Raw genomic sequence first — 25,892 nt, 5'->3', positions numbered from 1 at the left:
ATGACGGTGACCTTCCTGAAGTGTATCTCCAGGCCTTTCTTCCAGGGTGCTCCTCAGTGGATTCAAACCGCCAACCTCCGGGATGGTAACTGACTGCCAACTGCCTGCTCTATCCAAGGACCTAATACTCATGACACATACAATTTATAGTGTAAGAAGTAAAAATAGAACTTTTTTTATCCAAAGGGAAAAAAATGAGACCCACTAGTTGGCGGCTAGCATTCTTGACTGAGACTGGCACACCTACCACACACATCTTCCTCAGCATCAGATTCTTCCAGGGCGATCTGAGGCTGGGCCTTCACCTCCAGATTTCTGCTGAGCCAGCTAGTTTGTTCCAGGGAAGAGCCAGCAATGTTCCCCACTGCTTCGAGGATTTTTTGCGTGACTTCCTGGATGTAATCAGGAGAAAGATGGAAGGAAGTTAGTTAATGACAAGAATCCAGCGGAAATATAATGCGAGCCACGCACAGTTAGGCTTCTAGGTGCCATGTCGAAAGGTAAAACTAAACTGGTAAGATTAACTTTTAATGTTCTATTTAACCCAATAGGAGGGTGAGTCAAAAGATATTGATACAAACCTTATCAAACAAAAATATCAAACTGTGAAGCTATTGATTCTGCATATATTCTCCTTCTAAGCTTAGCCATTCACAGTTTCTACCTCCCCCCACCCCACCCCCCAACAACAAAAGCATTCTGTGTGCTCTAATTTACACCATGTCAAATGGCAGTGTGGGCATTCTCAGGGACTCAAATTGTGGGGAACAATTTGTGGAATTGTTCTTCGAGTGGGGAACAAAGAACGCTCTTCAAGTGGGGAACAAAAAGAAGCCTGCGTTGCGAGATCGGGCTGATGGGTAAGGTTTTCCAAAGACGTTCTTGAAGGACAGCCCTTGCTACCCTCAAAGAATGAGCAGGCACACTGTAATGGGGGCCGGAAGGGGGCGGAGATTCTTCTCTGGCATTTTCCCCACCAATGCAGTTTTCACTCGTCTTAAAATACCTTCGAAATAAGCTCTGTGGATCATCCCGGGTCTGTCAAGAGAATCTACCAAGATTAGCCTTTTGGAATCCCCAAAGACCAGCTCCATAGCCTTCTGAACTACCTCTGCCTTGAACCGAACGGGCCCAGCAGATCCTCTTGGAAGCCCCTCTTTTGAATGGGCCTTTTTTTAACGGCACTCAGAGATGAAGTCAAGGTCATTTCTGAGGGAATTTGTCTACAGCCATCCACTGATTGTGAGACAGGTCTAAACACGTGTGTGTATGAACTGGAACCCTAATGCGAGCACGTTTTGGGGTACCCTCCTATATTCAAAGTAAGGCCAACATATAAGCAATAGAACATGGTGAGCTTTTGCATTTATTTCTTTCACACTAACATTTAGAAATCTGGTGTGTATCTTACAATTCCACAAAGCATTTGAACTGCCGACCTTTCGCTGCACAGCTGAGTGCTATTAGTAACTGTACCACCCAGGGACTCTGTTGCCTTTTATACAGAATAGCAAAAACCTTCGTGGTTGTCTGTGGTCAGCAGAATTATGGGTAATTTAAACTTTTTGTTTGTAATAATCTCAACTTCCAGGAACTTTTGTAAAACTCTTTCACATGTGGGGCCAGGTTGACTGATGGTTTACAATCAGTGTCATCTTTAGCTGCATGCTCATTTTCTTATTTATTTATTTATTTTTTGCATGCTCATTTTCTAATGCCCACCGGAGCACAGGCTGCAGACATCAAACCCCTTGCCATCTTTATGCTTGCGGGGTGATTTCTGAGAGCAAGGAGACAGCAGTCTTCACAGTGAGGGCATTTGCCATTGAGAAAGTACTCCACGTGCAGTTCTTCCAGTGGTTCTGGCAATAACCTTAAGAGCCATATTTCTTCCAGGCCGGGAGGCCATCCCAGACCACGCTGCATTCGGCCAATATTAATCCTGGCAGTTCCTTTACCTAGGAACAGCCTTTCTTTGCCTCTCATGGCCCGATGTTGGACATTTTACAAAGCAGAGCCCTTGCTTTTGTAGAAGGCCCCTCCGTGTGAACCTGTTTGGTTGGGGGAGAAGCACTCAAGTGTGGTACCCTGTCTGGCAGTGATGCTAGGACAATTCAGGTGCTCCTATTACTAGTCAGGCTAGTTTCTATTCAAAGGTGGTGTGGTGGTTACAACATTTCATGTCAACTTGAAAATATAAGACTGTAGGAGTGGAGTCCAGCCTGTCAAAGAGGTCACAGCCTGATGGTACCTCCTTGTAGGCATGACTTTCTCATAAGGTGGGGCCTGGTAACCTCCCCTCTCTCTCTCTGTCTGTCTTCACCTTCATGGCAGGAGCCATGCTGAGACCTGTGCAAGCCCTGTGATGCTTCCATTGGATCCACAAGACTTTGCACCCACCAGCCTGTGAGCTTCCCGCCTTCTGCATCCTTGCAAATGGTTCCGTGAGTCTCAAGAGGGACTCTTGTCCCAACTGCATTTGATATCTGCTGTGTTTCCTCCCCAAGTAAAGCACCCACACAGTAATGCACGGGAAGGATGACATTAAGTCAGACAGCTCTTGGATAGAACACCCTTGCACATATATGCACGTCTTGTGACATTTCCAGGAGGGAAGTTTGGCCTCATTTACCCACAATATAGGTAAATTGTATCATTCAGCTCATTTTCTTTTGTTCTGTTCCTTGTCTTTAATCTCCTTCCTATGTGCATAAAAATAGGCTGAAAAATTCTTACTTCTGATCGTAATTGTATAATAAAGGTATAAGGTCAAGAAGTCATGGATCATGTTTGGTTGTTCCCTGGTAATTGGAAAATAAACAGTCTGTAGCATACATTCATCATCAGTATAATGGGAAAACCTAACTACTCGTCTAAAGGGAAACCATTAGGTATGTCAGGGCTACTTATTTCATAGTGAATTCACGTCAATGGACGCGAGTAACATTCAAACAAAAACAAACTGGGTATAGTATGTTTATGAGGCTAATACACACACACAAACGGGGTGGCGTTTGGTGTGGTTGGGAAAAAAGTATATAAAGGACAAGTTATTTGCTAAAAAGGAAAACCCACTATGATTTGTGAGGCGTTCCTTGCAGACCATGTCCTTACCCTGTTCCTCATTAAGCCTATCAGGGCTACCTACATTCCATTCCAGGCTACGACAGGCTTTCAGTCGATGGAAGCATGACTACAAATGCTGCAATGTACGGCTACCTTTCTTCTTCATTTATCAGCTGGTGTTCAACGGCAAGGAGGGTTTCTTTTCCTGTGAGGGATTTTTGCTTTCACTTTTCATTGTTTACAATTCTGTCTTTGCATTGTTTTTATGGGAGTGGGGAAACAAAAGGTTTGAAGACCTGAATCTGTGAACAGTGACAGGGTGATTATTCCCATGATGTTTAAGAATAAGCTCCAAACATGCCTGAGTGGGGTGAGAAGGGTGCCATCTCTCTAAAGTCCACTTACATACACTGCTCAAGCGTGAGATAAGGACCTTAGTCCCTAGGCCTTGGACAATCTACAGACAGTAAAGGAAGAAGAGTTGGGAACAAAGGCAGCTTTTAAAAGTCAACTTCTGCCCAGTGTTCCTGATCGATGGTGACGTCCTTTGTGGAGGGGGCAGATGGTTAAGTGATGGGCCAGTTAGTGGCTCAAACCCACCCAGAGACACTGGGAAGAGAGGCCTGGCCATCTGTTCCCAAAGGTTTGAGGGGATCATGAACAATACAAGAGAGCTTCCTACCCACAAAGGACTCTGGGGAAGAACCTAAGAACCAGACAGAGCCTAGTGACTTGCAGGGAGAAAACACATCAAACACCCAGCTTCGTGGAAATGGCAAGTGGAACTCACTAGTGAAAAGACAAGCCCAAATGCAGAGATCCCACAGGGTTCTCATGGTCTCCTGCTCATAGCCTTCCGGGAACGCACTCAATGTATTCACCCACACTCCCACTGGTGTGCACAGACCTCTCCCTGGGCGACACTCAACACTTCCATGTCTGTCTGGTCGCTGTCACAAAAATCTTGATGTCGACCTCTGCATGTAAGTGCTCTAATGAAAGCTAAATCGGAACAACCTGGCTTTTGCTGCTCATTTTTGGAATTTGAACTGTGACCCTTGGAGCCACTTCTGCCATTGGTTTCGTGGAGTGTGAGTAGGTCAGAGCCCTGAAAACCCTGGGGAGAATTTTACTGCACATACATGAAGTTGTCATGAGCGGAAATCGACCAGACAGCAACTAACAACCAGAGAGACGCTGGGACACTGCTGGACTAGAAAACCTTTGCCGAACTTGCTGCGTGTACACACCTGCAGGTCTTTTTGGTACTTCTTGCTTTCCAGGCTGGGAGTTCTTGATACGAAGTCATTCAGCATGCTGTGGACAGACAATCAGCTTCAGATAAAGAATTCTGCAGACACAATGTTCCACCCGGAAACACCATGAAGGTGGAAATGCTGGGGCACGATACCTGAGGAGCAGGAAATACCCAGGTGGAGCTAGATTCAGCTGCACAGAGTCCTTTAATACTCCCAACAATGAAGGGAAGTTCTCTTGCAGGGCTGGTATTGGGAGCCTATTTGAAAAACACAAAGAAAAATCCCAACCATGAAGGTGTCAAAATGAAACATTCTGGCGCTAGGGAGTTGAAAAGCAGTTGGGGGTGGTGGTGTATGGAACTGCCCTGTTTGGTATTTTTGTATTAAAATATACCCAAGCTAAGTTTTAGTATTCTGGCAAGAACCGGTGGTTGGTAGACCTGGGCTCCTAGTGGTGAAAGGTCAGGTCCTCTTGGCTTCCTTGTTTATAAGATACAAGCCTTAAACGAGATGATTGCCATTGACCTCCGGAGCCTGCTTACCCTAATAGTCTGCCTGACGTGGTCCTAATCGTCCTTGACATTGTGGTGACATGCTGTCACCCATAAAGCAGCGAGGAATCATCCACCAGGAAGCTGAATGCTCAGCAGTTCTCAGGCGAATGAAGGGGGTTCTGCACTGGCCCGAGTGAGAACACCAGAGCTCGGAGGCCCAGGGTCAAGTCTTGGCTCCCCAACTTACTACTTCTTGTGTGAGCTTGGCAGTTCTTCCTCTGTAATAGGATGATGATAAAAACCTAACTTGCAGCTGCTGTGACACCCAGATGGAACGTGGGCCACCACGTAGCTGTTCGTGAATAGGACAATACTTACTAGCTCTCATGAGGGAAGAACTGACCCATTCATCTTTAAACTTCAGAGGAAAGCACAGCAGTGATGTTTGTGGTGAACGGTTGACAGCTTGTCGGACTGTAGTCTAGGGACACCTGCGCAGATGACCCTCAAATCACTCCCTTGCAACTTTGGTATGCAGAAGTGTTGCCTTGGGGTGATTATGGAACACCAACTGTGCTAACCAACAAGACTGTCCCTGGTTGTGAGAGCCATTTACTGTGGTCCTCCTGGCTCATGCACAGGGATAACAGGGCATGGCTTTCTTGAGATGAGGCTGATGTCCCCTTCACGCTCATCCTTCTTTTTCTCCCCACACCATTTATTAAAGAGACTGTCCTTTGCCCGTGGTAGAGACTTAGCATTCTTCTTGAAAATCACATGACCACAGATGTATGTTTTTATTTATTTCTGGATTTTCAATTCTATCTCATTGGTCTATAGATCTATCATTATACTAGTTTCAGAGTACTTTGATGACTGTGGCTTTGAAAGAAGTTTTGAGAGCATGAGGCTGAGTCCTCCCACTTCGTTCTCTTGCCCACACTGCTTTGGTTATTCCAAGCCCCATGCTATTCCATATAAATTTGAGAAGTGGCTCTTCCATCCATTTCTGCAGAGAAAGCTGCTGGAATTTTGACTGGTGGTATCCTGAATCTATGGATCACTTTAGGTAGCACTGATGTGTTAATAATACAAAGGCTCACTCTTATTTCTTGCAACAGAGAATGTTCCATACAGTGGGTGGTGGGCCGGGGGCATGGTGTGGTGTGGCGTGGCGTAGTGTGGGCAGTATGGAAAACGCACCTGGGATGTTGCCATTGTAGTTGCTGAAGGAGGCTCAAGGAGAGCATCCTTTCCTCCATGGAGAAAAGCCTGTGGAAGTACTTCCAGTGCCTCCTTCAGCTGAGGCTGCTTACAGCAGAGGCTAAGCTCAGGAAACGAAAGCCGGAGGCCAGGCCACCCAGCATTAAACATGTGACGTCACTGAGGTCAGCATCAAGATCACCACTTACCCTCTTATTCAAAGAGGCCACTACTGCCTCCTACTTAATTGTTTTCTGGACATCGATTAACTTGGAGCTGATGCTTTCTAAAGGTTAACAGTCCTTCAGGCACATGTTGCTAAATAAATAAAGTGCTCCACAAATTCACACGGGTTTTTCCACGTCCGGTTAGATCGGCAGCGAAGGAAGAGTTCGTTCATTCCCAGGCCTCTGGAGGACCCTACAACACCACGTGCGCATTTTCCGGACAAACGCTCCCCAGTCGCCAAGAAGTTAAGCTGTTCCTACGGTAGGTAGGGTCACCGCAGTAGTGCCTGTATTCCCCAAACGTTTCTCAGGAGATGCCATTACCTTTGGATGAACGCGTAGCTAAACTGCAGCACAGGAATATCCACGAGGGGCGATTTCTGAAAGGGAAGCAAGCCAGTAACTCCCGTCAGTAGGGAAAAAAGCCAAAAGGGAGTTCATATGCAAAATGAACCAGAGATGATCTATCTTAACAAAGTCAACATCTGGAGTCAAAGACGCTTGTAGCCCAATGTCCCACAAGTCCGAGAACACAAACGTGTCCCATGAGGCCCCAAATCCTTTGCATCTCTCTTTAAAGACATCTACAGTGATTTCCTGTTCTGTTGCCTTTCCATTCCAAGCTACCACAGTGCACTTGGGGAGAACTCAGAAATTCAACTGAAAAAAAAAAAAGAAAAAAGAAATACAACTGAACCAAAAGTTTGGGGGGGCAATGTTGACCTTTATGAAAGCACGTGACTCCCTACAGGCAAGAGACAATAACAAATGTCTTATTCTTATCTAAGGAGTCCTGGTGGCATAGCGGGCTTTGTATGGGCTGCTAACTGTTCAAAACTGACTTTTGGTGATTTAGCCGCTCTGCAGGAGAAAGATGAGGGTTAACGTTCCCTTAAGATTCATAGTCTTAGAAACCCCCAGGGGCAGTTTCACCCTGTCCCATAGGGTCGGTGGCAGTGAGTTGATTCTTTTTAAAAGTCATTTTATTAGGGGCTCGTACAACTCTTATCACAATCCATACATCCATCCATTATGGCAAGCACATTTATACATTTGTTGCCATCATCATTCTCAAACATTTTCTTTCTACTTGAGCCCATGGTATCGGCTCATTTTTTCCTCTCTCACCCCTGTCCTCCCTCCCTCCCTCCCTCACGAACCCTTGATAATTTATAAATTATTATTATTTTGCCATGTCTTACACTGTCCAATGTCTCCCTTCACCCACTTTTCTGTTGTCCAGTCCCCAGGGAGGGGGTTATATGTAGATCATTGTGATTGGTTCCCCCTTTCTCCACCCTTCCCTTCCCCTCCTGGTATCTCTACTCTCATTATTGGTCCCGAGGGGGTTATTTGTCCTGGATTCTGTGTTTCCAGGTCTGATCTATACCACTGTACATACTCGGTCTAGCCGGATGTGAGTTGAATTCTTAATGCAAGGAACTCCCTTATTTATACCTGGCCTAGATGACTCTCCTAAATCCTGATTGGACTACACAGAACCTGGTTCTAAAACATACAGTTTTATCCTCCTTCTCCTTGCTGTTAAAAAGCTATCTGTAGAAATTACAGAAATTAAGCCAATAAATTAGACTAACCACAAAATATTGGAGGACCACCAAAAGTGTGTCTGCCAGACAAGTGTTCTTTTTAGCCCAGGAGATGACTGTAAGTAGATATTTGCAGAAATTCAGATAGCATGATGCAACAGAACCTGCCAGTGCCTGTCCTGCCAGTTTGGAAAAGCTGCCTCAGGAGGAGGTCACCAGTGATTCCAGAGCAGAGGAGTCATTCCTGACCTTGGGGGAGCAGGGGCTTACTTCTCAGCTTCCATGCAACAGGCACGAGTTCAATTCCTGGCCAATGCACCTCATGCACGGATATCACCCATCTGTCAGGGGAGATTTTCATGTTGCTATGCAGCTGGACAGGTTTCAGTAGAGCTTCTATATTAAGACCGGCTAGGAAGAAAGCTCTGTCATTCGATCTCCAGAGCTCACGACAGTTGATTCCCACCTGGTCATGCGAATGGGATAACTCTGGGTAGTGAGTGTCTCCCCCACTGAGCATGGCCTCAAGGTGAGTTAGGGTGACCCTGACAGCAGTCTACCACAGGGGACTAACTACTAGTGTGAAGGGTCACTAGTCATAAATGCAAATCCACTGCGGACGAGGCCCTGACTCCATGCCCAGGGAGCTCAGCGACGTCCCTATCTGAATCCATGAGTGAGGAACTTGGGGCTGCGGCCCGGGCGGGAGGCCAGGGAGGCAGGCCTGACCATGAAGCTCGCTAGGGTCCATTTACATTCAATTCCTTTAACACTGAACCGGTTCCAAACACTTGCTCTCCCAGTGCTAATTTTGGGGGTGGCTATATATTTCAGTCCCAACTGGAATACAAGCTGATGGAGGAAAGATACTGTTTCCTTGTTTAGGACTTTCCTACTACACGATGTGTAGGAGCCCCGGTGGTGTAGTGAGTTCAGCAATTCAACCTCCATCTGCTCCAGAGGAGAAACATGAGGCCATCTGTCCCTTTAAAGACTTGCAGCCTCAGAAACTCACAGGGACAGTTCAACTCTGTCACATAGGGTTGCTACGAGTTGGAATTGACCTGATGGCAGTGATTTTGGCTTTTGTTTTGTTGTTAAGCCATGCGAGGCAGGATTTCCTGGGTTGTGAGAATGGTTAATGTGGTTAGCAGTTAGCTGAAAGATTGCTGGTTTAAATCCACCCAGAGGTGCCGCCGAAGAAAGGCATGGGATCTACTTCTGAAAAACCAGCCTCTGAAATAATCCTATGAAGCACAGTCCTCCTCTGACACACAGGCAGGGCCTAAGTCAGCGCTAACTTGACAGCACTCTGCGTGGTGCAGATGCTCCATTTTCAAGATGCTCTGCGGAGTAGAGAAGGGACACAGTGCAGCCCACGTGAGCGGTGAGAAGTCTGCAGAGAACAAGACCTCCAGACGTGGTGTTCTCCGCAGTTAGCACTCCACAGGGTCGTGTGCCAGGGAGCCTTCCAGGCAAGAGGAGCGGCAGTCGAGCTACCGAATGGGAAGATCCCACATCAGTGCGGTCGGTCGTCTCAGCTGTGAAAATCTCGAAAGATGTTCTGGGGTCAGGTGCCCCACTCCAGGGTGAAAAAAAAATCTGTGTCTGAAAAAAGAAGTCTTCAAAACCCAGGGGTTCGCTTTCGCTGACCTTCCTGACCCAACGTGCGATGACCTCACAGCCTGAAATACATTCCCCCCACAGGCCTGCCCTGGAGCCCTGCGGGCTTGCTTCCAGGCACCACAACTGAGCACGGAACCGACAGAGGAGCACTGCCATGCAGTGAGGACCGTGATAACGGGAGGCCCGTGAAGAGTTCTGGCTCCCCGGGGCCTCTAAAAGTTATGTTCTCACTGGACCGTATGCTATTCAGTGTGCAACAGCTCTTTGGAAAAGTTTGAAATAATGTGAGCAGTACCAACGTGTGACTCGGAGACACCAAGCGAACACGTGCACACTGTCGGACAGTAAGGGCATGGAGGGACGCAGTCCAACACAAACCTTGACGAGGAGAGAGTGAGCCCTCCGTGGGGCACGAGGAGGCAGAGGGCAATACAAGAAGGCGCTTCCCATTCCACTCATTTTCACGTGAGTCTTCATTTAAATTAGGGCTCAATTAAAACGCTTTGCTGGCAGGCAATTATTTCAAGGTCGCCATAGAGCCTGGTTTCCATCATGTTACTTAGGAGCAAGACAGTGCCTGCACTTTAGGTGAAAAGCTTTGCTTGGACAGAAAACAAGGCACAAGCAAACCAAACCTCCCCAGGGACCCACACACCGAGCCGGGGTCAAATCTACTATCTACCAGTAAGAGGTCCCCGTGGGACCTGTACTCCTCGAACTGCAGGAACCAGGCAGGAGGCCATGAGGTGCTTCCCGGTCCTCAGGTGGACCTTCACGCGGAAGTACTCCGCTCTCACTGCGGCCAGATGAACTCTCCCCTTCAGAACCTCTAGCAGCTGCTATGTCCTGAGCTCTTTGTGTTTCACTTTGGTCAGAATTATGCACCGTGTCTACGTCGGGCCCTTTTAGGCTGCCAGTTCCTGGAGGACATGTGCCATTTCCTCTCTCTGAAGATTTGATTAGACTTGGCACCCAGTAGGTCCTTGACGATGGAGTTCCTGGGTGGTGCACATGGTTGACATGCTCGGCTGCTAACTGAAGGGTTGCCGGCCCAAGTCCACCCAGAGGGGCCTCAGAAGGACGGCCTGGCGATGCACTCCCCAAAGTGGAGCCAATGAAAACCTTCAGGAGCACAGTTCTACTCTGACACATCTGGGCTGCCATGAATTGAAATCAACTTACTGAAGACTGCTACTGGCGGGTCCTTCCTTGATCAGAACCCTGGCACTGGATGATGGGCTCTGCTACAGGGATATGAGGATGGCAGCCATTCCCACTTCAAGAGCTCCTACCTTCAAACAGGAGCATCAAAGCGCAGCAGGCGCACGACTTCCCCAGAGCATCTTAATGCCCTAATACCACCCTCTGCTTGCAGCATCAGGATATCACAGCTGTCCTACTGACTGCCACCAAACAGATTCTGACTCACAGGGACTCTATAGGGCAGGGTAGAACTGCTCCCGCTGCGTGTCCGAGACTGTTACTCTTGATGGGAGTAGAAAGCCCATCTTTCTCTCGAGGAGCGGTTGGTGGTTTCACACGGCTGACCTTGCTGTTAAGCAGCTGTGATGCCGCTCCCTACGTAACCACCAGGGCTCCTCCTAGTTGCTGGGCCAGTGGCAGTTCTTGTTTTCCTGGCTGCTCTAAATAATTGCCACTTGTCCAGGAAAACAATATCTAAGACGCAGAGTCGGGGAAAATGCCCAACATTCCCCTGGCGAGGTGCTAATCCAAGGCTGCTGGCTTCCCAAGGCCCATTACCTCGTCCCCTTTAATTTGCGGTGGCTTCTTGACCACTTCCTTCACCAGGTGCAACACCGTGTCAGTCTTCAGAGTGCTGAGCGCACAAACCAAGTCCACCAGGGTGAGCTGGGAGGCACTGGCCACAGGAACGATCTGCCAAGAGAAAACAAGAAAGACCACACTGTAAACCTGTAGACGGGAAATAAAAATACCCTGGTATGGTTGTCCCTGGAGAAGGAAGTCAGTTCCTGCACTATGTCTCCAGTGTTGTCCCCTGTGGGGCTATGGTTCATTGAGGGATGCTGTTCTTGTGGTGGGGCCGTCCCTACGGTCCTCTCTGTGCACTGTCTGCTCCAAGCAGGAATATTGTCCTCAGGGCTTGGTGGGCCCGGATGTGCTCCCCTTCCTCTCCATCCCTTTTCTTTCTTCTGTGTGCTCTAATCTGACGTGCCCCTCTCCCCAAGCTGACGCTCCGGTGCTACCCTCTGAAATGCATTCTTCTGGTGGGGGAGGAACAAAACAATCTTATTACATTCAAAGTACTCTCCATTAAATTTAATACAGTTGTCAAATCTGTGATTCTATTCTTTTGTGTGTGTGTGTGTGTGTGTGTGTGATTCTATTCTTGGAAACATTTTTCAAACTTATCTGTTTGGGTGGCTGATAGCCCTCCCTCATTTTTTTCTTCACTTCTTGTCAAGTATCTGATTTTTATGTCCCTCTTCATTTACAGAAACAAAAAGAAGTCACACTGAGTGAAGTCAGGTGAGTAAGGGACATGGGGCAGAAGAGGCATGCTGATTTTAGCCAAAATCTGGCATGCTGAGATGGCTGTGAGCAGGTGCATTGTCCTAGTGGCAAAACCAGTTCCCCGTCTGCCACAAGTCAGGTCTTTTTGATCACACACTATTACACAATCTTTTCAGAACCTTAAATAGAAAGCTTGATTAACAGTCTGATCTGGTAGAATGAACTCCAAATGCACTATGAGTTGACATTTTTGTCCCTTCAGGAAAATATGGACTTCCAGAACGAGGTTTGTCATCGATAAACATTTCACCTTTTTTGAAACGAGAAAACCACTCGTATGCTTGAGTTTTTCCCGTAGCACTGTCCTTGTAAGCTGTGTTCAACATCGCAACTGCTTCTGAGGCATTTTTCCCGAGCGGGGAACACAATTTCATAGGCACACACTATTCTCTTAAATCGGCCATCACAAGAAAGAGATTTGAGTGAACGTGCTTTTATGAAAAAATTCAAGGTGACCAGAGGGAACCTTCCCAGGTGATGTTACTGGGTGCACTAACTCAGAGCGAGTTGCTGGGTGCTTGCCTAGAGGGAGAGAAATGTGTACTACAAAAGCTCTGCTCCACCCAGCACAATTCCATTTTCTTTGGCGGGGTACCCCCTCATATAGATGAGCTTTGTTGGTTTTCTTCTGTTGCAAATCTAGCCTAAGGTAGTATTTGATGTACATCACAGTTGGTGACAGGGAATACCACTGGTGTTTTACTTAGTGTACTACACAGAAATACCACAAGTGGATGGTTGCAACAAACAAATTTATCCTGTCAATCAGAGGGCCAGCTCTATGAAGACTTTCTCTCTCGGTAGGAAGGCCTTTTCTCTTTTCAGCATCTGTGGGCCCAGTCTCTTGGAGACCTGTGTGCTTTGACGTCACTTCTCAGCACAGGGACTCTGGGTCCAAAGGACATGCTCTGCCCGTGGCCCTTCTTTTGTAGTGGCAGTGAGGTTCCTTTCTTTGCTCACTTCTCTCCTTGGACTTCTTATAAGGTCAATGGTGATAGAGGCCACATCCCAAGGAAACGTCTTGTTCATGGCATCAGTAAGGGCGCTGCAGCCCACCCTAATCCCTTTACTTCGATACATAATTGCCAAGCGTCAACGTCATGGCCCAGCCCAGTTGCCACCTATTTTGGGACAGAAGTCAATCCGTGACAGCTGGTGTGCCTGAGTTAGAAAGCATTTTGGAATCAGATTATGCTTGACTTGAAGGAAATAACGCAGAGTCAGAGACGGACCCAAAGTACCAAGTCAGTGAGGCAAACAGAAATCATGCTAACACACACTGGCCTTGCCAGGAATGTCTCTGTAGGGGAGGCACCCTGCTGATTCTAGACCTCTGTACCAGGCGACTAGACCCGGCTGGCACTAGGTTTATCACCAAGAAAGGTCCTCACAGATCCTCTGCAGGGCGGCCTGGGGACCAACTCTCACCCCAGCCAAAGGACTCTGGAGGGCGTCCCAGAGGTGAGACGGTCCTCTCAGAGGGAGGAAGGGGAATGGGTCAACTGATGAGGACACGAGTGAGGACTGTACTGGACTTATGTAAGAAATGTGTAAGTCAAACATCCAGGCGAATAAAAGGCCAGGTGAAGTTAGCTTTGGGTATAGGAAGATGATGATACTTATTCACTTCAGGGTAATGGGCAAATATTGTTTTTATAAATTTTTAAAAAGCTACAAAACAGTACTACAGGCAGGGCCGGGCACACAGGGACTCCCACAGTCTGACAGCAAACCAATTCTGAAGCTGGGTGGTAGGTCCGTGGGTAGGCTCTGTTTGCCTGTTTCTAGGGTGGCTGAAGCTGAGATGATGGTTAGAGGACTCGTGGTCTCACAGAGCAAGGCCACTAAGAAGGATGAGGAAGAGGAGTGGAGAGTGGCAGCAAAGACCTCATTGGCAAATGGCCCTCCTTCTAAAATACATGCATCTCTCTCTCTCCCTCCCTCATAAGAACCCCAGGCTGGTACAAGTGATTAGCATCCTGAGCTGCTAATAGGAAAGTTGAAGGTCCAGGCCAATCCAGAGGCACCTGGAGGACAAGCCAGCCACCGAAAACCCTGTGGATCACGGCTCCACTCTGACACACACGCCATGACTCAGTCAGCCCTGGGGTAAGTGGTACTGGTGCCGACACAAACAGAATGGGATGGGCTCCTGCTCTCTGGTGGCTCGTGTAAAGGTGCAGAAAGACATTCAAACAAAATGTCTCTTTCCCGCCACATCCAGTCCATGAGAGTGTCTAGTCCATTCTAATTAGCCTTCTAATTAGGTGACACTTTAAGTCTTTACAATACATGGGCTATAGGTACACTCCTGTATGTACAGTGCTAGATATGGGGTGGGAAGGTTCAATAGAAGTTGCATTTGCTCTTTGTAGGAAAACCAGAAAACACAGGCCAGAGGTGGGTTCTGTTCCCTCCATGCCCTCAACCCAAGGTTTCACGAGCCTCCCATGCTGGCTTTGCCCACCAGCTTTGAGTCTGTGGGCCCTTTGGTAGCTCCTTGTCAGAGGAAGGGTACCCAGTGCTCTAATGGTCGAGCCTTACCTTCATTTTACTGTGGCGTTTCACTTTCTTCCTGCTCCACACCGCTGCGACAGCTGCTATTAGCTGAACCCCAAGGTGGGCAGCCAGGGGATTCAGGAAGTCTAAAATCTTTTGTCTTATGGTCTAGAAAACCAATGGGAACAAGAGAGGTTATTGTACCACCAGGCCTATCAAACATGAAAGAGTTACAGCCTGTTCTATTAAAGAGTTACCGTTTCCTAAACCCACAGGGGCAGTTCTACTCTATCCTACTGGGTCGCTGTGGGTCAGAATTGACTCTGTGGTGGTGGGTTTTGCTTTTTGGAATTTCATCGGACTCCCAGGTGCCTGGATGGTGTAAATGGTTTGACCACAGGGCTGCTCACTAGGGTTTTGTTTCCCAAGCTGTGACCTTTCAGAAGCATGCTGCCAGGCCTCTTCTCTGAGGTGCCTGTATGGGGAGGAATTTGAACTACCAACCTTTCCGCTAGGAGTCCAGGAGTGGTCACCATGAACTGGAACCAATTTGATGGCAATGAACTCAAAGGTTGTTGGGCCTAACCTACCCAACGGGGCTACAGAAGGAAGGCCCGGTGATTTGTTTCTGTTCAGATCACAGCCAAGAAAAGTCTACCTACGGGACACAGATCTATACACACAGGGTGTGTAACACACAGGGTGGCCGTGAGTCTGGGTGCAGGGACCACACTGCTTGGTGTTCCCAACACGTGCAAGTGGGCCCCTGCACAGGGAGGGGTGTGAGCAACTCTGAGCCATGACACCCCAGGGAAGGTGCAGAGAGCCTCAGTGTGGCGAGAGCCAGGCAGCTGTGCTGGGCAGGGAGAGAGGCGTGCTGGCAGTCAGTGAAGATGGCCCTGAGCAGCACCCCTTCTCCCAGGGCAGTCTTGCAGGGGGGCATAGAGAAGGGGTCTGAGCAGCTGAGTTGGCTTGATTTCCACCCCCACATCCCACAGCCTAAGGTTGGGTCCATTGGAAACACCGTTTAACATTTCCAGGCAGAGAGAACCAACTCACCAATGCCATTCTTCAATCTGTTACATATGGACTAAAAATCAGTGCCTGTTTGTGCCAGCTGCCAACCAGCTTGAAGAACAAAGCAATCAGCATGGCCCTGTGTGCCAGCTGCCAACCTTGGCAGAACAACGGGGGGGGGGGGGGGTTCAGTTGTTCTACCTGCGAGGACTTTTCCGAAAAGACAACTTGGGCTAAATGCTCCAGAAACATCAGCCATTGCTTATATGCCGTTATCACCATGAAAAATAAAACCAAACCCACTGCCGTTGAGCGGCTTTGGATTCACAGCAACCCCACAGGACAGGGCAGAACTGCCCCCATGGGTTCCCAAGACTGCAACTCTTTTTATTTTAAATCATTTTATTGGGGGCTCTTACAGCTCTTATCACAATTTATCCATCCATCGTGTCAAGCACTCTTGTACATAATGTTGCCATCATCGTTTTAAAAATATTTTCTACTTGAGTCTTTGGTATCAGCTCATTTCCCCCCAACGCCCTATGAACCCTTGATAATTTATAAATTATTATTATTTTCATATCTTACATCATTCACTGTTGTCCCTTCATCCACTTTTCTGTTGTTGTCCTCCTGGGGGGGGTTATATGTCTATCACTGTTATCAGTTCCCCTTTCTCCCCCCACCTTACCCTTACCCTCCTGGTATCGTTACTCTCATTATTGGTCCTGAGGAGTTTATCTGTCCTGGCTTCTTTGTGTTTTGACTCTTATCTGTACCAGTATACATGCTCTTGTCTAGCTGAATTTGTAAGGTAGAATTGGGGTCATGATGGGAGGGAGGAAGCATTAAAGAACTAGAGGAAAGTTGTATGTTTCGTTGGTGCTATATTGCACCCTGACTGGCTCATCTCTTCTTTGTGACCCTTCAGTAAGGGGATGTCCAATTGTCTACAGATGGGCTTTGGGTCTCCACTCCGCCCTCCTCCTCATTCATATGAAGACTGTAACTCTTTATGGGAATAGAAAGCCTCATCTTTCTTCTGCAGAGCAGCTGGGGTTTTGAACTGCTGATCTTGTGGTTAGCAGCCCAATGTGTAACTCACTACACCACCTGGACTCTTTCTGGCATCATCCCAAGGTGGGATACTAATCACAGTCACATTTTCCAGATGAGGAAACAGATTCAGAGAGGTTAAGTACCCAGGGGTTTTCGGCCTCATTTTATGAGGAGCTATGTACTTTAGGTAGGCCCTCAGGTAGGTCCGCTTGAAATGTGGTCAATTGCTTACTGAACTTTCTGGATGTTGTCTGTGCACTAATAGCATGCAGCTTTGGGCGTCAGGCTGCCTGAGTCTCAACCCAGTTCACCCACTAATAGAGGTGCAAGCGTGGACACCTGTAATCCACACCTGTCATCCGGGAATGATGATAGCTCCTGCCTCAAACTGTTAGCCTGAGGATTAAATACCCTGATATATGCATAGCCCTCTGGAGGATGCCTGGGTCACACTTCTAGCTGAGGAACAGGCACCAGGGAGCTGAGTCACCACTGAAAACGAAGCCTCGCACCTTGTGCCCAGCCTGCGAGGTTCAGACGGTTGAAAGGAGAGAGGGAGGGTGAAGCACGGGAACTCTGAGTTGGGTTTCAGGTGGAATAAAACCCCTCAGGGGCCCCCACTATAGCACCCTGACTTGCGCACGTGCCAGCCTCATGATCAAAATCAGAGCACCAAGATCAGCTGTGCTATTAATGAGCTTTTAAAGAACAGCAAGGACACTGGCTATCCATGTTGCCAAAACCCAGACATCTAATTTGTGGTTATTTTCAAAACATAGCTTAATAAACCATGGAAGATAAGTCATAGCAACAACAAAAGAAACTTAATAAGCAAGGGGAGAAAACCAAGAAAGTAGGTTGCTACCCATTCACCAAGCTGCAACACATTTTTTGGTGGTGGTGAGGGGAGGTTGTGTGCACAGAAAAAAACACATTAATGTGCCCTCTGGTTCCCCAAAGGGATGGAAAATGGATTCATAAGAAGCAACTTGGATTAGGGGAGGGTGGGGAAGAAAGGGGGAATAGATCACAAGGATCAATCTAGAACCCCCTCCCAGAGGGACAAATAACAGAAAAGTGGGTGAGGGCAATGGAGGACGATATAAGATATGGAAATAATAATGTATAACTTATCAAGGGTTCATGAGGGAGGGAGGGCGGGCGGGGAAGGGAGGGAGAAGAAATGGGGAGCTGATATCAGGGACTCAAGTGGGAAGAGAATGCTTTGAAAATGATGAGGGCAGCATATGTGCAAATGTGCTTGACACACTGGAGGAATGTACGGATTGTGATAAGAGATGTAAGAGATCCTTTTCTGGTTCATAAGTAAGATGATTGGGCTTTCACATGTTTCTGTGATATGTGCCTCCCTTAATCCTTGTTATGACGCCGGCACATTACCCATCTGACACGGAAAAAAAGAGATGTAAGAGCCCCCAATAAAAGTTTTGTTTTGTTTTGTTAAAAGGAAGCAACCTGGAAATGTCTGTTCCTAGTTACCTTCTGATGTGGGTCTCACTGAGTCCCCTTTCTTTGGTTACTTGTGTACATATTTGTGTTCGAGGGGGGGGGGGGGGCGCGCTTCAAAAAGTTCAGGAGATAACTTTCGGCATCTTTGAATTCCACTTGTCCACGTGCTTGTTGGAGCCCCTCCTCATACTGGTTAACTGTTGGCAGAGCAGGACAGAACCCAGGCAAGACCAAGGCCCTGAGGAAGGTCACTTACTTTGGTGGTTTTAAAGTACACGGAGGAGGAGCCTTTGGTGGCCCCGAGGAGGTCAACGGGTCTCTTCTGAGCCTCTTCCTTCCTGAGCACGTTCCAGAGCAGGGCCATGGTGTTGACGATTCTCGGCAGCTCTTCCAGGATGGCGTTCTTGGCGTTCCTCAGGCTGGTGAGGTCACCTGCTGCAGTGCTCTACAAGATGAGAGTGGGCCTGGGACGAGCATCCGGGCCTATGGAATAGCTCCCTTCTCTAAGGGTGGCCGTGCTGGTGGGGTCCAGTGTGGGGAGCTGAGCTCCCCAACTGAAGCATGCGGTATACGTGGGGGCCGAGCAGCAGGGCTGCTTCCCTGAGCACCTAATGTCAACCCACTGTTTTCTCTTAAAGGGAGACACCTGGAACTTGAGCACGTGGCTCCATGTTATACAAATGTTCAGTTCTACCAAGGGGCCACAAGCTGGATTCTGAAACCTAATCTCAGAGAGGGTAGGGTGGTTCAAGGGCAGCAAAAAGCCCTGGGCCAGATGGATGGACACAGTGGCTGCAACAATGAGCGCCGGCATGAGAAAATCGTGAGGATGGCGCAGGACCGGGCGGTGTTTTGCTCTTGAGCACAGAGTCGCTATGAGTCGGAACTGACTTGACAGCATCTAACAACAAACAACGAGGCGGATTCCACATACACCACGGGGACAAATTAAAAAAGCCGCGGAAGTGAGATGAGCATCAGCTTCGCACCAAATGAGGGACTCTACATTTTATCAGCCTGCCACTCAGGAAACAGTGGACCAGAGCTGAAGGAGCCCTGGGGATACCAGCAGGAAGAAGCCAGTTACAGGTTCAGGCCAGCGCCTGGGCTCGGAACAGTCCTCGCCCAGCGTACACTGAGCAACAGCGAAGCCGGGGGAGCGAGCTCACCTTTTTGCTTTGGCTGGGTTGTTCCAGAAGGCAGAAGTGACCGATGGTGGTGAGACCTTCCAAGAGAGTCAGCGGGTAATCCGGAGACATGTTTTCCCTCTTGGAGGTTGTGCTTTGGGGAAAGGAATGTGAAACGGGCTTTGAGACATTTTAAGAATGAGTTTGCAGTCTTTTGTTTTGGGGGTCTTCCCCCTCCTCCCCCTTTTAAACAAAAACCGGTAACATTCACATAACCTCAAATTAACCAGGGAGGCCTGCCGCAGGAACCATTAGTCGGTGTGGTGGGTCACAGAAGCCTGCCACCCTAGAGGGCAGTGGCCCACGGGGGAGACAGCCTTCTCTGACACGAACAGAACCCCTCAGAAGGAAAACGCCTAACCACGGGAAATGTCCTTGGCCTCTTCTACATACCTAGTTGCACTGGGGAAAACGTGTTAGAATGTCCTGGACAGTGATTCCCGTTGATCATTCCCGCTTTGCCCTTCAACCCTCAACAAGCCTGGGATGACAATGACGAGATCTGAGTCTTCAGTTCCTTGGCATGCCTCTTGGCAACGCTAAGTAGGTTTCTGTTTATAGTGAAGTGGCTGTCTAGCTGGCACCTCTTCAGTGCCAAAGCTGTCATTACCAACATCATGCTGCACCACAGGGGTCCGCATGGGTCCCTGGGCTTTTGCTGGGCTGGTAACCGCAAGGTGGGTGGTTGGCCTCCAGCGAGCAGAGAACACGGAAGAAAGACCTGGTGATTAGGTGTCATAAAGATGGTTAAGAGGACCCTATGGGGCAGTCTACTCTGTAGGACCTGGGGTCGCCATGAGCCGGAACCAACTGGAGAAGTCAACTGACAACAACAACAGAGGGGAGGGCGGCGTACCTGACAGTGAGCTTCACAGATTCGCTTTCATACTGCTTGACCAGCTCATCCAAGTTCTTGCAAATCTGCACCATGAAGGGTGCCACTGTCCAGCCCAGGGACTTCCCGAAGTATGGCAGGGAATGCGTGACCAAGCTGACCCAGGCTGGGTGCATGCCGTAGCCGTAGGCAGGCTGCAGGCCCCGCACCACGGCCGAGACCAGCAGGCCCTGTGAGGTGAGGGGGTGTGGCTGCACGTACTGCAGGGCACTGATGGCCTGCTGGAAGCTGAGGGCCCGCCGCCACTCTCGGGACAGCTCGGGCTGGCTCTCGGCCTCCTCTTGGGCCTGGCCCAGGTGGTGCTCCAGGACGATCAGCACCTGCAGGAGCTTGAGCAGCTCGATCTGCAATGGATGCTCGCTCCAGATCTGGTCCTGGCCCAGGTTGATGAGGCTCTCCTCCAAGAGGTTGTCCGCCGGCTGCGCCCGGCCACGCTCGCAGGTGGCCAGCCCGTAGCGCTTCTGGCTCGTGTACATGGACGCGGAGAGGGAGAGCAGCACAAACTCCTGCACTTTGCACCTCTGCAGCAGGCTGTGGATGAAGTCCACGTTCTTCCCTTCCGAAGACTTGGCCGTGGAGACCAGCTGCGCCATCACTCGGATGAGAACCTCCACGCTTTTGACCTGCACGTCCCGGTTGCCCAGGATGTCTCGGTGGGAGACCTTCAGGTAGCAGGGGTAGTAGGAGCGCAGGAAGCTCAGGCACAGGTAGGTGAGGATCTCGATCAACAGGGAGTGCGGGCACACGTTGGGGGACTGCGTCTGCAGCTTCCCGTAGAAACTCTGGCCCACGAGGGCCTCCTGGTGGCGGGCGAGGAGGTTGGAGATGAGGTTCAGGTGCGCGGTGGAGCTGGTGTCCATGCTGGTCCTGGACACTGCCTCGATGAACTCCTTGGGGTTGGTCTTGAGCACGGCCTCCAGCACGGAGAAGGCGTAGAGGACCCGCCGGGAGTCGTAGGGCTGCAAGTAGAGCAGGATGTGCTTGAACAGCGCCTCCAGCGTCTCCTGCCGCGCCCGCTGCTGCTTCAGCAGCCGGGACGTGGTGAGCGCCTGAAGCTCCAGGTCGGCTTCCTCGTCGCTGGACAGCGACTCGGAGGCCTGCGTCTTGTCCGAGTCCGCGCGCACCAGGCCCAACTTGGCACTGGGCTTCGAGTGCTCCAACTGGAAGGCGGCCAGCGGGCCCGAGCGCTTGGCGTAGGCCCTGCCGACCGCGGGGAGAGGGGCACAGCAGTTCTCATCGCTGCTCAGGTCTCGTGGGTCATGGGACGGGGATGAGAAGGAAGACGTGTTCTCGCTGTCCGTGTGGCCCAAACTCGTGTCTGCGGACTCCGTGTGCTCGCTGCTGTCCCGGGCACCGGGCGCGGTTGACCCATCGGGCAGCTCCACGTAGTACGGGAGGTCGTCCTCTGTCAGCTCACAGGGCGGCGGGCGCTTCTCGGGCTCCTTCTCCACCTCCGCCCAGATGGCCTCGCGGTCCACGGTGGTGAACTGACTCAGGGGCAGGCTCTCCTCGGCGTCACCTTCCAGAAGCCCAGGGGCCTCTTCAAGGCAGGTGTCCTTGAAGGAGCTGTTCTTCCTGTGGAACCAGCGGTGCAGGTCCTCTGGAAAGCAAAGCGACCAGGGCTTTAGGAGGGCTGAAGGTTCGTGTGGGCTTGGTCTTAGAGCTTGACCACCGCTTAAAAAGAACATTTCAGTATGATACGAAGACATGGAAGTGAGCAGAGTGAATGGATGGTTAAAAATGGCGATTTAGTTAATGTTGTCCTGAGAAATATAAACATCACAACCTTTAAGGAAGGGAAGTTGAAAATTGTGCACCTTTTTTTTAGGGGGAAGGTGTTCCTAAGGGGATCCCGGTCAAGAAATGTATTCAGCAGAAATATCAGCAGAAGGGTTTCAGAGTTTTAATAATGATAAGGGTATTCACTGAAACATCATGTATCAAGACAAAATGGGAGGCGAATAACATGCCCAGTCAGAAGGCGACTGAAAATCATGGTTCATGTAGGCAACAGGCTACTACTCTCAGGTTTTAAAAAGATTTCTCTCTAGGTAGTTGTGGTAGTTACATAATCTGGTGTCAACTTGGGACTTGAGAGGGTTAAGCGTGAAGGGGTGGAGTCTAGACTGTCAATTGGGTCATAGCAATGAGGCTTCTGTGTGGGCATAGTCTTTGCCTGAGAATTCTGGGAACGCTGGTATTTCCTGCTTGGAGATGGGAGACAGACTCTCTCAGCTCACTCTCTGGGAGACATTGCAGCTGATAAGACACATGGAACTACGTTAGTGCCCTGAGCTGGAGAAGCCACATGTGTTTCATGAGGACTTTATAGATTAGTATCGGACATAGCTGCTAATATTGGACTTACGGGCTTGGACTGGAGTGGGTTGGGATGCTTTCTTAATGTACAATTACCCTTTATATAAAACTTTCTCATAAGAGACTCATACATGAGTCTACCTGGATTTGTTTCTCTAGTCTACCCAGACTACCACAGCAGTGATGTGCAACAGTGCAGGATATAGTGTGTGAAGAAAAAATAAACACAAAGACAGAAGCTGTAGAACAGGATGCCTAAGATGAGCTCATGTGAGAAAACAGAACAAAGACAAAAACTCACCGTCCTTGAGTCAATTTTGACTCATAGCAACCTTACAGGACAGAGTAGAATTGCCTCTTGGGGTTTCCAAGTCTGAAAATCTTTATGAGAATGGAAAGACTCATCTTTCTCTCCCAGAGTAGTTGGCGTGTTAAAACTGCTGGCCTTGGGGTTAGCAGGCCAGCGCATAACCCACTCTGCTAGCAGAGTGCCTTTATTTAAGAGAGAGAGAGAGTTTATAAAATAGAGGCAGTGTTGGTCCAGTGGTAGATTTCTCAGCCTCCATGCGAGAGGCCCCAGTTTGATTCCCTGCCAACTCACCTCATGCCCAGCCACTGCCTGTCAGTCAGTGGAGGCTTGAGGGTTGCTATGACACTCAACAGGTTACAGTGGAGCTTCCAGACCAAGACTGACTAGGAAGAAATGCCTAGACATAGCCTCATGAGATGAAAACCCTCCGGATCACACCAGTTCAATCTGCAACCAATCACCAACAGGAAAGGCAGGATGTACTCTAGGCTGCCAGGAGTCAGGGGCAACTGGATGGCAGGTAACAAGAACAGCTCTCTAGGCAGAGAAAGGCTGAGAGAGTAGCTGCCAAACCAGGACGAGTCACGAGCTGGCAGCTGGCATTACAAAGGACTTGCCCTTGTGTTGTTCATTTGGTATTTTAACTTTGAAAAATCACACATTCACACATCTGTAATCTGCACATGTGATTCGCACAGCACTTTAAAATGGTCCAGGTCTCTCAAAAAAAAAGCCTTTGGTAACTGCCAAACATGCTTAGGGTGCAGCTTTCAACAAACCTAGTCAGTGCATGCACAGCTAGATTAGCAGGAGGACTAATTAGGGTAATAGAAATCAGAGAAGCTGCCTTGACATGTAAAGGAATTTTTAAAAACAGATTTCCCCAGGGTTACAGAGGTCAGCCGTCCATATCTAGCTTCTTCCAGGGGAATGAAACAGCAGAGTACAGAAGTTCTGCTTGTTAGCGAGCAGCAGACCATTCATTCCTGGTGGCCTGGAAAATAGCGATTAGAGAAAGCAGTAAGGTAGTGCCCTGTGGAGGCTGCCAGGCCTTTTCCCGAGTCTGCTGAAACCGGTTTGCATCAGAGCAACACGCCGGCCTCCCCTGACAGATGGGTGGTAGCTGCATATGAGGTGCCCTGGCTGGGAATCGAACCTGTGTCCCTCACATGGAGGGCATGTGACTCCGGTTCCTGTGGCCCACCCTGCTCACTACTTTGGGGGACAGCCTGGCACTTACCTGTTGAGTTCTCCTGCTTGAGGCAGTGGATAGAGGTCCTCTGGGTCTTGGGCTGGAGCAGCAGCAGGAGCACCGGCTCAAGGATACGTGCCACGTCCCCAAGGGAGAGTGCCCGCACCAGCCAGCCCTGGGCTGCTGCGCCAATGGCGCCATCTGAGCAGGCCAGGCTGTCCAGCACGACAAACAAGGACCTGTGGGTGGGACCCGCATAACCACATCACCTCATCTGCTCCGACACTCTGCTGGCCCCCATGCTGAGACTGAAGCAGGCAGCAGAGAGGCGGTACTGAAGGAGGATGGTTCTCAGGGAGAGGCCTTGGCCTTGGTATGATGTGCAAATCACCAGGGAGCTTGTGAGATCCCAATGGCCAGGCCTTGCCCTGAACTGGCTGCCTCTGACACGGGGAGTGGGGTCGGGGCATCAGACTCAGCCACCAGCTCTCTCAGACTGCATGTCTAGCCCTATACCTGCAGTTCCAAAGATGGGCCCCAAACTAAACACCAAACCCACTGCTGTGGAGTTGCATGCCGACTCACAGCGACCCTCTGGGGCAGGGTAGAACTGCTCTGTCCATTTCTGAGACTGTACCTGCTGATGGGAGTAGAAGGCCCCTCTTTCTCTCAAAGATGGGCCAGGGGGCTTTAAAAACATTTTAATTAACGTATTTTATTTAACTCAGTATATCTTAACATTTTAATATGTAATTGATATCGTCATTAATGAGCTACCTTATATTTTTCATACTACACCTGGAAAATGTATGGGTTTGTTTGTTTATTTACTTAAACCTTTAAGTTGAGAATGAGGTGGAGATTTGCAGGGCAGGTCATCATCAGTTTTACATGCAACAACCCATACACAGTATGCCGGACAAGGCCCCGTCACCTATTCTCCCTTTTCCTGTTTCTTGTTTCCATCCCTTCTTTCCTAACCCACTGAACTTTGTCTTAGGTAAATGCTGTTCCTTTTATCTTAATTGATGGGTTCCTCTACCACAGGCGTGAGTTCAGTGCCAGACCTGAAGGGTGATTAAGTCAGGCCCATGGTCTTGGGGGTTCTTTCGATCTCCATTCAACCAGTAAGCCATTCTCTTTTATGGTTTGGGGTTCTGACCCATGTATTCTCCCACCCTGTCCTTGACCTCCGAACATGATTCTTTGCAGGGTAGCTGTTGGTGGCAACTGGGAACCCTACAGTTCTTCTGGCCTTGGGCTTGTGGAGACTGGTGTTTGTGGGGTCCATCAGGCCACTGGACTGTTTCCAGAGGGCTTTGGATTTCCGTCACTCTTCTCTCCTCCGGGCAGAGGGAGACCAGTAGTTATACCTTACATGGCTGCTCATGAGCTTTTAAAGTCCCAGTCACTACTTGCCAAGGTGGCAGATCGAACACTGTCTTTGCCCGCAGACTTTGGTGTTCCTTGGGACTATGGTCCCGGTCCCCTAGGCCCAGTGGCTCAGTTCCTTAAGGGGTTGGGTGTGCCTAAGAAGTATTCATAACTTTGCTTTGTGTATGGGCAGGGCTGGGCTGGGCTGGGCAGGGCAGCGTTCAGAGGGGTTAGGAGAGGAGTAGGATCAGAAAAGGGAAACACAGGGAGGAATTAGGATAAGTGGTGTTACCTTACAGGAATTCGAATCAACAACCGGGAACAAAATGCTTATCAAATGTTGACTGGAAAACGCATCTGTTCTGTAAACCTCTGCCCGATTCACATAAGGTTAGTATTAAATAAACAAAAGCAACTTGAAGAATCTATCTGCATTAAAAGTCTCACATCCTAATCAAGGGAAATAGAGGAAAGAGCTGGGAGGAAAAGGGCATTTATAGAGGTCGAGATAAAGACATGTACATATGCAAATATATTTATATGAGGATGGGGAAATAGATCTATGAGCCTATATTTATAGGTTTAGTATTAA

The 25,892-nt window shown here is 49.2% G+C and overlaps 1 protein-coding gene and 1 non-coding gene across 6 annotated transcripts in view; one reads left to right on the top strand and one right to left on the bottom strand.

Moving 5' to 3' along the window:
- The window catches only part of DOP1B (DOP1 leucine zipper like protein B), a 167,213-nt gene that overhangs the window by 24,347 nt on the left and 116,974 nt on the right, over positions 1–25,892 (bottom strand). For all 5 annotated transcript variants that reach the window (XR_006679522.1, XM_045284559.1, XM_045284557.1 and 2 more), the window contains exons 18-27: positions 23,975–24,165; positions 20,067–21,705; positions 19,193–19,304; positions 18,280–18,468; positions 14,523–14,645; positions 11,187–11,321; positions 6,574–6,629; positions 4,478–4,582; positions 4,317–4,383; positions 248–392 (exon numbers count right to left, since the gene is read on the bottom strand). Coding sequence is in view for 4 of the 5 variants with exons in the window: in XM_045284559.1 (XP_045140494.1) it covers positions 248–392; positions 4,317–4,383; positions 4,478–4,582; positions 6,574–6,629; positions 11,187–11,321; positions 14,523–14,645; positions 18,280–18,468; positions 19,193–19,304; positions 20,067–21,705; positions 23,975–24,165 (2,762 nt within the window). In the remaining variant the exon portion in view is untranslated. The remainder of the gene's footprint in view (positions 1–247; positions 393–4,316; positions 4,384–4,477; positions 4,583–6,573; positions 6,630–11,186; positions 11,322–14,522; positions 14,646–18,279; positions 18,469–19,192; positions 19,305–20,066; positions 21,706–23,974; positions 24,166–25,892) is intronic.
- Positions 17,861–17,964, top strand: LOC115873661. Its single transcript, XR_004048550.1, has one exon. It is a non-coding gene; the product is annotated as a small nucleolar RNA U13 (small nucleolar RNA).

The sequence above is a fragment of the Echinops telfairi genome, unplaced genomic scaffold (genome assembly GCF_000313985.2).
Source record: "Echinops telfairi isolate 266 unplaced genomic scaffold, ASM31398v2 ScPeMD7_7469;HRSCAF=8507_0, whole genome shotgun sequence".
Classification (NCBI taxonomy): domain Eukaryota; kingdom Metazoa; phylum Chordata; class Mammalia; order Afrosoricida; family Tenrecidae; genus Echinops; species Echinops telfairi.
This window is presented reverse-complemented; position numbering and strand designations above follow the sequence as displayed.